The following is a 16,834-nucleotide window of genomic DNA, read 5'->3' on the forward strand; positions in this document are numbered from 1 at the left end:
TATATACATGACGTTAGCCTTGGAAAGGAGAGACTTCAGGGGCCCAGGTCAGCTACGCTTTCAGCTCCAACCCCAAATACACTCTCATCGTCTCCACTGCCACTTCCAACTTGGAAGACTGGCAACCACAGTCCTGGTGGAGTTGCCCAACTATGGCTCATGCGTACGCTCTGAGAAACGCCTGGCGATCCCCCTCCCTTGGCTGGAGGGGGAAGAAACACTCTGGACAGACCCCAGCTCTACCCTGGAGGTGGACCAAGAAGGCTCCTCTGAAGGAAGCCACCTCCAAGAAAGACGAAGGAGCAGGTGGGAGGTCTATGCCGGAGACTTCATGTTCACTAAGCTCTCTGCAGTTCTCTGCAATTGGCTCTTTTGTCAGGTGTTGGCAATTCTCAGAACTGAAGGAAAGCAGAAACATCACTGCTAGACACAATGCCCGAGATAGTCAAGAGACTCATCTCGAGCACAGTAAGTCTTGGATCAGGACCCTCCCACCGGTGCCTGAGAGGAGCAGAGCCAGGAATAGCTCATTGTGCTCACTGTCAACCCTGCCCAACCCGTTCCAGAGAGCAATCCCACAGCGCTGCGTAAAATAACCGGGACTAGTCAGAAGGCAGCTGTAACCATCAGCTCCTCTGCTCGGCTGGCAAAGGGCTCCTGTCACTTCCCGACCTCTCAGGTTACTTGCTGTTTTAAAGGCAAAAACCCTATGGAAATGAGGTGGCAGACTGAGGATAGCCCACCCCGACACTGCTCAAGTTTAAGCACAAAGATGGGCACATTTCACAGACACGGAGGTGCTTCCTGTTGGGTTTTCTGAGCGGTCGCTTTGACCGCCAGCACAAAAGGACGGGGCAGTAACGTGGCTTTGTACTCCCGCAGCGGCTGAGAACCAAAGGACTCTGCAGCTACCGCTCAAAAGCAGCAAAGAATATTTTCCTGTGAGCAGAAACCTTTGAGATCAGACAAATAATCAGCGGCAGAGCTGGGAAGGACTCGGGAATCCCTGAGCACCTGACAGGACGCCACTACCGCTCTGACCCCAGCAGAGCAACATTTCATTCCACCTTCCCCTACCGAAAGAAAATTATAACAATAACAACAAATAAAAATGCCATAAACTTAACTGATATTTTATTGAAACTTAACAAATCTGGCCGTAAAATTGAGACTGGGAGGGAGGAAATAAAAATAAACAAACAGCCACAAACTCTAGTTCTGAAGAGCGTCGGTGTCTTGGAAATCATGAGGAACGCTGGAGATGTCACTTACAAGATATACACTGCTGTTGGCACAGGGTATTTTTACAATATATGTGCATATCTAAACGGTAAATATGTCTTGCCGCTGATGTGGATGCAAAGATAAATATGCGCATACCAATGGCGCCGCATGTACGGATGCATTTGTATCAGAGGCGTAATTGCAGAGAGCCCTTTGCGATGCTGCTCTGCTGCTTCAGCACTCCGCTGTCTACGTACTAGCCACGTGTGAAAATTATGATGGCCCAAAGTCTCAGAGACACGGCTAAGAGGGGCTGATGCACGGGGGTGGGAGAGGGGGCAGGAATGTGAAGAGCTCTGAAAATTAAGACTCTGGTATCCTCCATGGAGATAAGATCCAAGAATACAAGTCAAATCCTTCCACTAGAGGAGGATCCAACATAAATCTACTCCGTCCCTCTGAAAGGCTCCACTGTGAAGACACCAAAGGGTTTCAGTGGTCGTGATTTGATCTGGGGCTCCTTGAGAACTGCCTTTGAGCTTGTGAATCCAGGAGGGCAGGGCTCTTATCTTGGCATGGAAGTCCCTTGATGTTATTGTGTGTAGACAAAAAAACCCCACCAAACAACAAAACCCCCCAAAAAACCACCAGAAAAAACCCAACACTTTTCATGACTTGTAGCAGTGTGAAACGGTGGTTCATCTTCAGCATCCAGACATCTTATCAAATGCAAGATCTATCACCGCTATTCCTTTGTGCTGAGTTTCTATCAGGGCAACAGTAGCTTCAGAAAGAGCGATGGAAAAGTTTAAACAAGCTATGGTACTCGGACCTTGCCTCTGGGTGAAAGCCTACATCAAAACAATGCCTGCAAAGAGATCTCTTCCACCCCTAACATGTCTGATGAGCAAAACCCACTTCAAGTTTGCCTCCAATTCAAAAATTCTCACAAGGCTGACTGCTGGTATTTCTTGCACCACTTCTCCAGCTCTTCAGAGTGTTGCTTCTCCAGCTTCTCCAGTAACTTCTCTGATGTTTTGACAGTCTCCACTTCCACCTCAAATTTTCCAGGACCTCTAACAAGTCCTCTTCTCTAATGTATCTAACAATTCAAACTGCATCAAGAATAAGCAAATATGGTAACGATGTTCATTGAAGCTGAAACCAAGCCATCCTCATCTGCTGCCTCATACCACCTACCATCAGTGAGACAGAGATCCAGCACACTGAAGTCAACTTTGGTCGGGTACATAAGACTCCTAGTTGAAATCGAAGGCAATGACATAGACTGAGAGCGCAGAATTGACCTCCCCCTGTAACTTTTCCTTGTGTTTCTACCATGGTCAAAGATGAGGGAAGAACTTGATGGACCATGTAGCTCCTCAGCTGGACAAAGCCACCGAGTTTGGTAGCACGTCTAAAAGCCTGGGATGACCCAGCAGGACATCTGTTCTGTTTCACTTGCCAACCAACACACAAGACAGTGAGACCATGATCAGAACAACCTCTCTGCTGAAGCAGGATCCTCTCCAGTGCCACGCTCTGGACAAGTGATTGCCACAAACAGCGGAAGGCAGAGAAGATACAGAATCTGGCCTGTGCCTGGAAGTACATCTCCAGGCAGTGCAATCCCCTCCATCAGTAGCTTAGCAAGATGATTTTTACAAAACAAAAGGGTGAGCAGGAAAAAAACAGCTCAGGGCTATTTTGGCTGCTCTGCATAGAAGATTTCACTGGATGTCATCACCTGTGTGTGGCCCTTGAGGACTCTGGTTGGCAAAAGGGTCTGTCCACATAAAATAGCTTTCATTTGCCATGTGGTTTTTGTGCTGAGATTGTCCAGGCAATCAAAGTGAGGATGGGGAGTTGTTAGCCCAAATGAGCCAGACATCTCAGCTTATTTGAACATCTGGCTGATAAAGCCCAACTGTGCATATTCAGGATGAGAAGGTGTTTGACATTCAGGCCTGGGTGACTGAGGATGGGGGACCCTGCTTTGAACGTGCCAGATGGCTAGACAGATGCAATCCTTGCCCTTGTCAATGTGTGGCCAATCTCTTTGACTGACTGTAGCCATTCACCGATCTCCAGTAACATGGGCATCAATGCAGAGAACAGATGGGTCTGCGTAGCCACAGCAGAAATGAATTTAGCTTCTGTCCCAGGTCCCACTGCATGCAGTTCCACCTCTTCTTCCAACACCATGGCCCTCCAGGGACTACACTGCTGGTTGCTCCTTTCTCATGACCTGTCCTCTGCCTACTCTCTTTCTTTCTACATGCCCTACAATGCATTTAAACCAAAAGGTCCTACAAATTCCCAGAAAAGCCAGTCTTTGTTCAAGCTCCTTCCTCACCAAAGTCTCAGCCAATGATCCAAAACCAAAAAAAGTCCACGGTGTAAAAGAAGAGGCATCACCCATCTTAGTTCTTCACCTCTTCATCCGTTTTGACGTTCCTCCCAGGGCAATTTTGGCACATCCTGATGGCTCATGGCTCTTGACACCATCCTCCAAATCTTTCACAGATAGGTATTTCAGACTTAGCGTGTACAGGTATGCTTCTTGCTGCTATCCACCTCCAGGACAACCTGAAGCGGGGTAGGTCACACAACTTCAGATGTCCTCAGGCTGTGCCTTTGCCCCATGATGTGACAATGCAGGGATGCTTCACTGAGCTGTTACATCCACATGGCTCAGATGGGGAGATTACAACCAGGGATGCCACTGATGGACATAAAATCCATGAGGCCCTTCCAGTTGTCAGAATTCTAAGGAGAGGACAGTGGCTGCCCCACTGCTCTGCCACTGCTGCAGCGTACAAAGAGGGTGGTGGGATCTGGGCCAGGTTAGAAACACTTAGCTTCTAGCGGAAGGATCTCCATGGCCCTGCGAGCTCCCCTTGCGTTGACATGCTGCTTTAGCACTGCCGTCACATTAGGCACGTGAAGAGAGGTCGATGTTTCTGGAGTGCAGACAAGTGAGTCAGAAAGAGGACCCAGGAGCTCAAGTCTTACGTGTTAATAACAAGACTGTTTGTCCTTCCTTGAAAGCGTAGTGTTACCCAGGGATTATCTTAGCTGTTTACTGCAGGGTACCGGCCAATTTATCTTTGAAACAGCCGTGTTACTGCCTGTGGGGAAGGCCAAGAAGCAGCCTCGCACCAGAGCACGATTTAACTGGGCAGGCACTGGGGAAATGCCTATTCCGCTACATGTGGGCCAGATCCAAACCTGTTTAAGCAGTCTGAAGCTCTTCCCTTGCTATTCCAGACCTTTGGATCTGACTGCAGTTGAAGAAAGAGGAAAAGAAGGAAAGCTGCGTCTCTTCGTTCTAAGCTGATGCGGACTGCAGGACAGCATCGCAGGCAGTAGGCATCTCCCTCAACACAGGCAATTCTGCTCCCTATCCTCCAGCTTTTTCTAACGGGGGTTTTAAGGTCAAGAGACTCCACCTGACCAGGTATTTTGAGTGAGCTGTTTGGAAAGGATGACATTTTTAAAACTGCAGCTAAATCTTCAGCAGTTAAAACAATGGAAGGAAAAGAAGGAGAAAAAAAAAAAACCCAAACAAAAAGAAAAGAATATATCTGTCCCTGCAGAACTCTGCCGTGTCCACCTGAGCCTTCTGAGCACCTCAGCCGAGCCGGAGCAGGCGGCACAGCTCACTCACCCTGGGCGAGGAGGAGGTGGGAGAGATGCCTCCCAGCAGTACTTCTGACCTGCAGCATCTCTGCTCTGGACGGCTCTGGGGGCAGACCCCTAGCAAGTAACACGTCCCCTGGAAATTAAGGGGTTGTGCGTACAGACTTCTCTCTGCTGCCCAACTGAATAAGCCTTTTACCACTTGCTTCTGTGAAAGCCACTCACGCGAGTCCCTGCGAGGTGTGGACGAGCTCCCCAGCGCAGAGCCATCAAGCACCGCTTGCCATGTGAGCTCGTGGGTAAGGGACTGCCTTTCCCCTCCCGTTGGGGAGGTGGTTTGGGAGATCGGCGAGACCCCCACACTGCTGGTTTCTCCCCTTGTTTGACCCCTGGCTCTGTTTTCTCCACCTTCCACCCAAATCCTCCAGATCTGGGGGTACTTCTGGGCTGTGATTCCTCTGATACCTGTTCCAGGCTGGATTGCACTCACTGCAGAAGCACATCCTGATAGCAACCAGCACGGGGTACCACCGGTGGTCTATTTAACATCTGGCTTCTCCTGCTGCCCACCATCCCCTTTGCTCCCACATCATTTCCTTCCTCTTAGTAGCCCACCTGATAACAGCAAGCATCATGCCCCAGTGAAAGGCTACCGTGAGCAGACACCGAGCTCAAAGGCACAAGAGTGGCACATTCCCACTCTCCCTCCCACCCCTAAAAAGGAAACAGGCACATAGATATTTGCATGGACAACAAAGTACGTGGCACCCATGAAGTTCACTTCCCCCCCGCCCCCCCCTTTTAAACAAATCCCAATTTTCCATCGCTTTTTGGGAGCGGAGCACAACCAGCCCAGGATCATTTTTGGGTTGGCCGTCCTCGTGGCAGGTACCACGCATGAACTAAGCATCGTTCTCTAGCGGAGGAGTTGAAATCTGGGCAAAGTGCTCTGTGCCTTTGACCCTCAAAACAAACAAATGGAAACCACAGCAAATGGGCAGGAAAGGGGGAAAGGGAAGGGAACGACCCATGGATTTCCCTGGATCGCGCTGACACAAAGGGAAAATAAACTTCACACAGGGCACACTCTTGCAGGTGATCCAGACACTGTCATGTAAGCAATCAAAGGTAACCACAACAGAAAGAAAATCAAAGGATAAAAATCCACCCAAACCAATCCCCAAAATGGCATGAGTTAGGGCATCCCAGAAATATTGGGGTTTATCCATTAGGGCCACCCATGCTTTCAGCCCCAGTGAAATAAAATCATTATGCAATGAGATTTTAATTATTTTTTTTTTCTCCCTCCAAAGTGCAAGCAATCCCAGCAATCTTTTTTTGGATCATTTTTCTGGTTTTGTGTTTACCATCCATGCATATAACCCCCAAAGCGGCACCATCAGTCTGATCACATTGCTTTTCCAACAAAAAACAGAACAGGGAAGGGAAAAAAAAAAAAAGGAGAGAAGAGAAAAGAGGGGGAAAAAAAAACCCTAAAGAAAATAAAATACCTCCCACAAAACAAACCCAAAACCCAAACCCATCTTTTTTTTTTTTTTTAAAGACCACAAAAGTGAACCAACCAAAACCAGAAAATAAAAATTGAAATAACCAAAAGGAGAAAACAAGAGAGAGATTAGAGGGGGGGGGGGGGGAAACAAACAAAAAACCGAACACTAATGACCCAAAATAAAAAAAAAACCAAAAACTAACCAGCTGAATTGGGAGTTGAGGGTGAGTTAGCCTGGCTTCCATGGGCTGACACATTGGTAGCCGTGACAGCCGTTTTGGCAGCATAAATATTGGCTTCCTCTTGAAATTTACCTATGTTCTTCTTGTACCGGATTCTCTTATTTCCAAACCAGTTTGATACCTAGAGCGAGTTTAAGAGAAGACAAAGACATTAACGTTTCAGCTCTGGCGAGCGCGGCTGGGTGAGGAAGGAGGATTAGTTCAGGTTAAGCAGTGCATATTCTTTTTCCACCCCCCAACCCCGTTTTGCTAGCCGTGGAAGGAAGCACCTTCTACCCACACGTACCATACCAAGGCCAGGAAAGGCGGTGGGACCCCCTTGGGAGGGCCGAGGTTGTGTGGATGCGTCTGGTTCCTCTACGGATGGGACATCCACTAAGGGGATGATCCACCGGAACTGCTAGACCCGCCCCATGAAAATATCAGATAGGATTAAAAAAATCTGAGGATGTCAAGTGACCCTGAAATGGCGCAATCTGAAAATGAGTATGTGTCATTTTGGAACTTTTTGTTTGCCTCCTCCTCGGCGTCCCTTTGACAGGGACAGATGCCCTGATTCCTGATTCCCAGATACCACTTCTCCTCCCTTTGGAGAAGCCAGTGTGGCTTTCAGGGAAAACACCCAACGAATTTACTCGGGCCTGGCCGACACACAAAACCTGCCTTGATATCACTGAAGCTCTGCTTGTGATCCACCTGAGCAAAATCAGTGCAAAAGGCCAGAAGTGGATGCTCTTCATCCAGCATTGCGTGGTTTACCACGAGCCGCTACGTAACCGGGAGCTTCAGGGCAAGGCTGGGCAGGCAGCACGGGGCTCGTCGTAAGACCTGACTTTGGTCCCAGGATGTCCTTTGGAAAGGGGAAGGAGATGTTTCCATTGTGTTTGCCCAGAGACCACGATGGGTCTGTTGTGGCTAAAAGTGTGCTGAATGAGGCTAGTGGATTTATCTACCAAAAAAAAAAAAAACAAAAAGAAAGAAATCATAGGGGCAGCTGAAAATGATGGGTGGGATCTGAAGGCAGAAGGAAGCGGTGCAGCTCTGCTCATTGCAGTCCTGGCGAAAGCTGTTTCCCTCTGCCTGCAGCAGTGCAACGCATGAACCTCAGAAAGCCCCAAGGAGAGGTCCTCGCAGGTGGTCCTCGCACACTGTCAGGGTGACGTCCTTCCGTCAGTAGCATGAATGCTTGCAGGAAACTCTGAAGTCTGTGAAATCAGGCTGTGGTATCTGGCCAGAACTGCTTCCCAGGGAAAATGTCAGGGTACCTCCTGAGCCACCCTGAACTCGGCATTCCCAAAATCCCACTCAGTACCCTGCTGATGATAGCATTCGTCACTTGTGGGCACTATGTTGCAGCAAACAATTTCAGAGAAGGCATGGGAAATATCCAGCCTAGGGTTTGGGAAGCAGCTCTCAGCTTCTTCTTGGACAACACCGAACACAGAGAATTGGGGGAATGTCTTCCTACGTGCAGGTCTCTAAGCAGAAGACAACTTCCAGCTGTTACTGACTTTGTATGAGAAAGCTCATCAAGGGTGAAGAGGATGGGCAAATGCCAGAGGACACTGTAACTCTCCCACAGGAGCTCCGACACTCCTAGGATTGTTTGGTGCTGCAATCTTGAGCTAGCAGATCAACCTCTTTGGTGGGAGTCCAAGGACATTCCCCCTTCTCTTGCTGGTGAGCAAGTACATCAGTGCTCCCCCTTCCAGATGGACTGCCTAAGCACTGAGACACAGCAGACAATACCGGATGTTCATCCTCAGAAGCTCATCATTTTTTCCTCATCATTAGGGAAACTGTTTTGGCTTGGGTGTTGATAACTGAAACCCATATGCTTTTATTCCTGGGATGCTTTCTATCTGCAGTGCTCCTAGAGCACTCAGCACCTTCTACACAGAAGTGGCTTCATCCACCAACTTACCTGCTACTGAACTGCATGTATCCAATCCTACGCTGCTGCAGAGCAGGAAAAAGAAAATACAAACTGCAGAGACTCCTGGGAGGCAGAAGGTGGTAACTCAGACCAGCACCCAACCCAGACCTGGGAGGGAGTATTTCGATGGCACGGGGAGCAGGCGCTGTTTGCGAGGAGCTCCATTCCACTTCTTGGGCCAGCTTTCTCCTTACTGACAAGGTGCTCCTTTGTGATCTTCCCACTTGGCTATCTTTCTACAAATCTTCAAATGCTGGAGCCGGTGGGTGAACTCTGAGGGCCACAGGGAAGGAAGTCGGGATAAACAGTCACCACAACCCATCTTCAACTTAAAACTTGTGAAGCAAAGAACCTGCCTACCCCGGCCAGCCTTTGAGTTCAGATGAGCTCTGCTCATGACTTGCACAGCAGACTCATGCTGTCCCATGTTCCTGCTTAGCCTCAGCAAAAACAGAGACTTGGCTCTGTATTTGTTTCTGCTTTCTTTGGATGAAGAAGAGAGGGAGATCCTGGAGACAGGCACAACGCAGCCTTGATACAGCACGGTCAAAAACCATCCAAAGTGCGGCATTTCTCCTGGGCATTTTCTCTTTGTGAGGGAGAAGTTGTAAGTGCGAACAGATGAATTAGAAGTGAGAGGGGAAGCATCAGGACAGCTGTAGTTTCACTTAAACCAATATGTGCTGTCTCTCGTAGGTGACTGGGCAGAATCAACGTTTGGGTCTTCCCACCCAGGGGATGCAATTGGAGTCGCTCAGCAGGCGTTCAACACGGTGATGACACCTACCACTGGATGCTGTTGCTCCTGCTGAAGGCAGACACGCTCTCACAAGGACACCAGATGCTACCGCTGTCTTCAGTTGATTCAAGCGACGAACAGGCATGTGCCTGGGGCTGGGAAGCGGCCCAAGATGGGGAAGGCAAAGGGAGCCTAGAGGGAGCGCTAAGCTCACACGAGGACGAGACTACCAGAGGCCACATAGATTGGCTTTCAATCACGCAGCTTGCTCCAAGAAGAGAGGAAATAAAGAAGGGCAGGCCCGAGCAATGTATGGTTGAACACTTCAAGGACTGCCTGCATCCCTCGCAAACCCCAGCAGCTCCCAGGTGAAAGCTACAGACTCCAGGAACTACGTGGCTGCCTTGAACGTATGGAATAATTCAATTTGTCTTTATTGACCACCTTTCTTTGAGGGACAAGCAAGTCAGGGAGATGTCATGTTCCGCAGCGCAAGTGTAACGACAGAGAGAAACGACCCTGAGAAAGCCCACCCTCCCTGAGCACAAACTATAACCATTAGCCCATCTGAACCAAACCCTTCCCACCAGGACCTCGTCCATTCCACCTCATGGAACAAAATCTGCGCAACTCTTCCTACTGCCTTCGAATCCCTTGGCTTGAAGAACGGACTTTCAGCACAAACGAGCTCTTCTCGCAAGCCAGCTCAGCACTAATTCCCTGAGGAGAAGACTTTGCCTCTGTGGGTCACGCCACATCATTTCTGTGCTGTTAACACCGTGGCTGCACACACAGTCATCGCTCCGTGAAATCTTCATCCCTTCCAAATCCTCTCCCAAACTCTCCTTTTCCATCCGTGCCTTCAATCTGCAAGTCTGCCGTCTGCTCTCCCATGCACTTACACTAACTTGCGTTAAACTCATTTAGTAATTAAATGCTCAACACTGGGACATGACTGACCGGACTGAGGTCCGGAGTGGCCTTCACCACACCAAGGTTTCCCGTTAGCAGTAGTTGTCTTTGCTGTATTTCTGGGCTCTCTCACCTGTGAGACTGTGATGCCACATTTCTTGGCTAGCTCTTCTTTGGCTTCCTCACTGGGGTAAGGGTTGCTGAGATGGGAATAGAAATACTCGTTCAGGATTTCCGTAGCCTGCTTGTTGAAGTTTCGTCTCTTCCGCCTTAGCATGAAGAAAGAGGGGAAAACAGAACGAAAAGGAAAAGGAATCAGTGCCAGGGATCCAGAAACAGGAATGCAATTTTAGATACTCTGACTTTCCCCACTTCCCTCCCTCTTTCCCCTGCTCCTGGGAGCATGGACTGCAATAGAGTCATGGCCGGGAAGGACCTCATCTGCACCTTGCTGAGACTCCTCTCTCAGCACCTTCCAAAGCAAGTTAAGTCTCTTCAAATTATCACTGTATCCTCTTGCTCACAGAAGGTTCTTAAAACTGGCAGCCAGCTCCTCCACCTGGGACGGTGACTCCTGACACCTGGCTGCCCTGGCCAAAGACATGACTGCTGTTCTCTGCAAAGCTCCGTGCTGAGAAAGCAGCGACGGATATATTCCTGGGGAAGCTTGTTCCATTTACAGCTGGGCACCGTCTGCTACCTCCTCCCTCGTGCCCCCCGTGCAGGCGCCTCTCCTCCCCATCCCGAGTCACAGCCTGCACGTAACCAGCTTGGGGAGTGAAGTAATTCTACAGCACGTTGAAAATCTGGGACGATGGAAACAGAAGGAAAAGAATGGGAACCTAGAAGGGATAGGACAGGCTGGAGGATTAGATTTCATCCCCAGCTGAAGTGCACATTTTCATCACAGAGGTTTGCTGGAATATGCCACAGAATTTCCTTCGGCCACAGCAAAGCCGGCAATGTGCAATTCTCAAGGTACAGCTGGGAGCCTCCCCAAGAGAGAGGCTGGATGTCTGGAACTGCTGTCCCCTCCCTTGCTGAGCCCCAGACAGCTAAAGGGAAGGAAGGCAAACAGCCCCTGCAGCTCAAGACCAAGGGACACTGCCCTTCAGATGGACCTGGGTTCACTCCAGAACCTCCAACCACCTCTCCCAGGCCTGAACAATACTGCACGGTGGGTGAGGAGAAAGGTTTGGGAGAGTGAACTTACCGTGCGTCCAGAAATCGGGAGCGCAAGATCATGACGGCTTCACATGTGCTTTGCTTCAACTGCATTTGGATGGAGCTGAACTTGCGGTGGATGATGCTCACCATCCGCTCTATCTCCTTCGGCGAGATAGGTCGGGTCCGGCTCTGCTCGCGCAGCAGGTTCATCACGTGGGTGGTGAATTCGTTGCATGCCTGGGATGGCAAGAAAAGCAAAAGAAACCCCAGGATCGGAAGGTCATTCGACGGCGTCAAGGACAGTACAGAGGCAACGCTGCTAAGCAAGGAGATGCAAGGGGAGACCACGATGGCTGGGGCTTTTTAGGGCAGACCCAGAGCAAGAGCGTGCTGGCTCTCGGGGGAGAGAGAAACTTCTCTCGTCTGCCAAGCAGAGGGCATGAGAGACTCCCAACAATCATGCTGAGAAGTGCAGGAGCCAGTTTCTTTGCTGTCAGGGATCATGGATAGAGCTGGGGCAGGTGAAGCCGTAGGACTCATGTAAAGCGTGAAGAAGTCCTGTTTTTCTGGATGGGACTGGAGGAGCTACAGATGTATCTGAGGAGGACCGTGAACCTTTTGACCCTCTGTCCCCCTCCCGCTGCCCCAGCTGGACCCCAGCACCACGTGTCCTGCAGAGCCCCTCGTGAGCAGCTTCCAGAGAGACACGGCCCTGCTCCGTGCTCTTAGCACATCAGATAAGAAGTAAATAACGATCATAATTAAAGCCTGAGTGAGGCAGGAGCCCTGACAAGTAAGGGCAAGCAGGTAATAATCCCAATTAGTTTGCTGCTGGCACAGCACTGCCTGGCTGCTCCTGCTGTCCCCATGCCGTGCTGTGAGGACAGGGTGGCACGAGGAGTTGGGGGGAGAAGGGAGGGATTTTGAGGCCGGGTGAAGGCTACTTCATTGCTCTCTCTTCCATCTCCATGAGCGCCTCACAGGCACAACGGGATCCTCCAATTCCCAGAACCAGTCTGGGATCCAAGCTCCAAAAACCAGGTTGAGAGCAGCTTCTGATGGCTCAAGAAGCCTTCGGTGCTCCTGGGACACAGGCAGCTGCTCCGGGGACAGCATCGCCAGCTGCCACCCCACGATGGGGAAAAAGTGGCTAGCAGGTGAAAGAAACACTGATTTTGTGGACTGACGACGTGGGCTTGACTTACTATCTCCCACCCCATCATTCCAAACTCCTCCAGCAGTTTCTCCCCCTCTAATCCTTGTCCCCAGGATCTGCCCAGGACTGGTCCAGGAGGTGCCGAATCCCCACCCATGGCTCAGACCCAACAGGGAGATGTCCCCAAGGACAGCAGAGCCCCTCCAATTGCCCATCACCAGCTTCAGCTGACAGCTCCCATCTCCCAGGGTGAGCGCTGGCTACGAGAGCTCTCAGCCGGGCGCCTCTTTGCTCCCAGACGCCTGAGCAATTTCAGCTCGTCTCCTCTTGGCGTGAAATAAAGAGCATTAAAGGCAAAATTGCCAGCGAGCGCCGTGCTGTCACAGCAGCAGCCAGACGCCGTGAGAAGCCAGGCGCTGAGCTCCCCCAGCCACCAAGAAGGGGACTGGAGAGAGGCAGAGACCCCCAACCCCGGTTTTGCAGGGCTGCGGGCGATGACACCGGAGACGTGGCTCGGCACAGCCGTTTGCAAAGCAACTCGGAGGCAAAACCAACCCTGCCAGTGGGTTGTGAGAAGGAAAGATGTGGCGACCCATCTCACCCCATGGGGCTGGGGTAAAGGCTGCTCTCACCTGGCTGTTCCTTTGGGGAGCAAAAATGATGCAGAAACAAAACCAGAAAAACAAACAAAACCCCTGCCCAAGGGGAAGAAGGAGTAGAAGGTCCTTTCCTGAAGGCTGTCCCTGGCTGTGCCCTTGGAGAAGGGTGCTTGTTGGCTCTGTCTTTCATGGGTCTCTCCTTGGGCTTGGGTGGCAGAGGACATGGCGTCTCTCATGCCACACCAGCCTGCATCCATGCCTCGATGGAGTGACAGGGACGGCTGAGGACAGCCACCAAAGGCCATCCTTCCAATCTCGCCTTACTGCGTCCTGCCACCACTCCTCCCCCAGTGCTCTGCCAAAATGCCTTTCATGGTGTGACCACCCTCAGCTTCTCCACCACCAGAGCCCTGCCTGGCCATCCTGACTCCAGCTCCAACCAAGGAGCATGCATCTAAGGTAGCTTCCCACCACCTCCGGGTGTAGGTCTGAAGATGCCATCCAGCAGCCTCAGCTTGGCCAACGTGGCACCTGAACATCCCCCAGCCCCACCACACAACCAGTTAGCCGGGTAAAACGGGGGGCGGGCTGGCTCACAGCCCCGTCACATCGGCATTAAATCAGAGACCTGAAACCCTGCCTGGCCCCCAACCGTGGACTCCACCCTGCACCCAAAAAAAAAAGAGGAACACTTTCTTGCTTGCGCTCCATAAACCACAACCTCGGGGCAGAAACCACATTCATCGCAAGGGCAAGCCGCGCGGCGGGGAAGAGAAGTCTGCAAAATATCCGGAAGCTATTGAAGGAAACTGGTTTTGAGCGTTGGCCTGCAAAGCTTTTCATGCAGTTGTCAGCTTTACCAATAGCTGCATTCATGACCCAAATAGTTTTTCTTTTTCTTTCTTTTTTGAGAATCATTTTCCTCAAGAAAAAAGGCACTTTTTTTTTTTCCCCTGGAAAAAGAACTTGTCAAGCAGAAAAAATATTCAAGGAAGATTTTGATTCAAGCCTTGCTTGGAAAACTGCCTGCACCTCGAAGAGGACTCCCCCTTCATAGGGCCAGTTTTTTGGCAAAATATTAGAGGATGAGTGAAGAGCAAAAATCAAAGGGACAACCCATGCCGAGCCTATTCTCGTGGCACATCCCAGCACACAAAACCAACCCTCCCAACCCCAAAAAAGCACGTTTTCACTCCAATACCCAGCAACAGTTTGCATTTGCCCGCACGCTCCTAACAATAGATGTCAGTAGCGATTCAGGCTGTGCACATCCGTGCCGCGGTGCCGGCACCGGACGGCGGCTCTCCCAGCCGCTCTGGCTCCTGCTCCGGCCATCCCACGAGCACCACCCATCCTCCGTCACGAAGGAGCCTGTTACCTGCTCGTACTTCTCCAGCTCCGTGTGGTAGATCTGCCGGATCTGGGAGAGTTTGGCTCTGTAGTCGGAATGCTCCACCGAGTTGTCGGAGCCGGCTCCTCCCGATGCGGCGGCGGCGGCGGCTGCAGCGGCTGAGCCGCCTCCTTTTTCGGGGCCCGCTACCCCCTCGGCCAGGAGCATGTTGTCTAACCGCATCAGCTGGGGGTCCGTGGGCTCCTCTTCCTGCGCTCCCCGGATGCTCAGCACTGCAGGAGACACAAAGCGGGGAGGAAAGCTTCAGTTGTGCCCGGGGCTTAACTCGGGAAAGGGGATGCTCATCTAAAAGGGGATGCTCATCCAAAAGGGGATGCTCGTCCCAGATTAGACTGGCAAGGCTCAGTCCCCATCAAAAAGGCTTTTTCTTCCCTTCCCAAGGGGACCCACCGGGCAGGCTGCATCCCGGTGCTCTGGGTGCGAGCGCAGCGCCTCGGCTCTCCAGCCCAGCACCAGCGACGGGGGGGTTCTCCAGCTCCCGGCTCCCTCCCGGCCTTTTCCCCTCCCTCCCGCAGGGAAGAAGTATGGCAGAACCAGCAGAGAGCTCACCGAAGGGGTGACCCAGAAAACCACACTTTGTGTTCAAGTATGCAGCAAAACTGCTAGCAACACCAACCAAAAACATAATAAATGTACCCATTCTTGCTGCCAGCAGCCATAGGAGTCTCTAGCCCAGACCTCGGCTCACCCGGGGTCTCTCGGGTCACCCAACATGTTGTTTATGGCCTGATCCTGCACCGTCTGTATCAGCCATCGACCCCAGATGGCAGAGGAAGTAGCAGAGAGTCCAGGGCTGACTGTGCCTCAGTTTCCCCATCTTTAAATACAGATGGAGAGGGCTTGCAAGGCCACACTTTTAGCCACCCAGTGGAAAAACAAGTAAAAGAAGTACAAAATAAATTTTATTCTTTGGAAAACACCGTTTTTTTTAGAATCTGGTTGTTCCAGTGAAGTCTAAATCATGCTAAGAAAAGGGGCAACAATAAATCAACCCTGGCAGAGCGACTTGCCAAGGAGACAATCTTCCTCCCTTTGATGTACTCCCCGCCTCAAGTATTGCTTCGACTAAAATTCATCCTCCTGCGAGGGCTTTCCTGGAAAAACCACATGGGAGCACCCCGACCGCTCCGGGCCGGCTTGGCAAAGGGGACACATCCCAGGTCTGAGGGGATGGAGGTGCCCTGTGTGCCCCCCGTGCGTCCCCCCCACCGTCCGTGTTTGAACACACCAGCGTAACCCAAGATTTCCGCACGCACGCACTACAGACACAGATGTGCGCAGCTGCAAAGCAAATAAAATAAATCCTCGATGAGTGAACAAAGAAGGCATTTCCTAAGAGAAACGACTCGTATTTCCCCATCTCGTCTGGCACAGGAGCTCAAAGCTCTTTGTAAACACACACGCATCCCCCGAGCACACACTCGTGTACATCCAGAGCTGGGTAATGGTGCGTGGATTTTAATAAAGCCGTGCCCGTTTACACCCGAGATGAACTTAACCCCCCGAATCTGTAGCAGAAACAAGAGCGAGTAGTTTTCCCCATCATTTAAAAATAAGAAGAAATCTAAAATCAGTTGGCAAGAAGTAAAACCAGAGCAGCTAAAAAACCCACAAAGTATGTTCTTCCTCACTCTGAAATAAGTTAAAGAAGGATATAGCTATTATCAGTATAAAACTGAAGTAAAAGACCTTGTTGAGAGGTTTGGCTAACATTAAAAGAGCCTTTTTTAAAGTCTCAAACTCTACTGAAATCATTATTTTCAGGACTGTAGCATTTACTGGCATTTCTGTGATTAAAACATTTGCTGTCAACAAAGGTGGGAAGGTCAGGGGGAAAGAAAAGAGAGAAAAAAGCCCAACAACAGTAAATTTGCCAAAAAGATGAGCTAATAACAAATAATTCCATGCTAGGGAGGATCATTTCTATATGGAGGGATGGGGGCACGGTGCCAAATTTGGAGCTGGGTGCCAGTTGCCGAGCCCCGAGGAGACAGGTCCGGCATCCCCTTCCACCGCGGAGGCTTCCCGCGGCACCGCCGGCACCCAGCCGCGCGCTTCGCCGATGAATAAATCCGAGGGGAGAGGTCAGACTTCATCAAGAAAATGGTTTGGGGTCTGCAGTCTGTACACTGAAACAAGAGGGAAAGGTAGCCAAAATCCTTAAAAAAGAGGAAAGCGGGGAGGTGACAGGCTATGGGCAAACTTGCTAGGAAAAAAAAAAAAGAGAATAAATTCCTGTTCTTCCTGGGGGGGGTGGAAATCACTACATTAAAGGACATCAAAAGCCCAAATACAA

At 50.7% G+C, this 16,834-nt stretch overlaps 2 protein-coding genes across 3 annotated transcripts in view; one reads left to right on the forward strand and one right to left on the reverse strand.

Moving 5' to 3' along the window:
* The window catches only part of KLHL20 (kelch like family member 20), a 494,534-nt gene that overhangs the window by 61,019 nt on the left and 416,681 nt on the right, over positions 1 to 16,834 (forward strand). The window lies entirely within an intron of this gene.
* PBX1 (PBX homeobox 1) overlaps positions 1 to 16,834 on the reverse strand; it is a 133,211-nt gene that overhangs the window by 13,821 nt on the left and 102,556 nt on the right. For both annotated transcript variants that reach the window (XM_075760334.1, XM_075760336.1), the window contains exons 3-6: positions 14,506 to 14,750; positions 11,419 to 11,609; positions 10,339 to 10,474; positions 6,580 to 6,739 (exon numbers count right to left, since the gene is read on the reverse strand). In XM_075760334.1, the coding sequence (XP_075616449.1) occupies positions 6,580 to 6,739; positions 10,339 to 10,474; positions 11,419 to 11,609; positions 14,506 to 14,750 (732 nt within the window). The remainder of the gene's footprint in view (positions 1 to 6,579; positions 6,740 to 10,338; positions 10,475 to 11,418; positions 11,610 to 14,505; positions 14,751 to 16,834) is intronic.

This window comes from Balearica regulorum, chromosome 8 (assembly GCF_011004875.1).
Source record: "Balearica regulorum gibbericeps isolate bBalReg1 chromosome 8, bBalReg1.pri, whole genome shotgun sequence".
Classification (NCBI taxonomy): Eukaryota; Metazoa; Chordata; class Aves; order Gruiformes; family Gruidae; genus Balearica; species Balearica regulorum.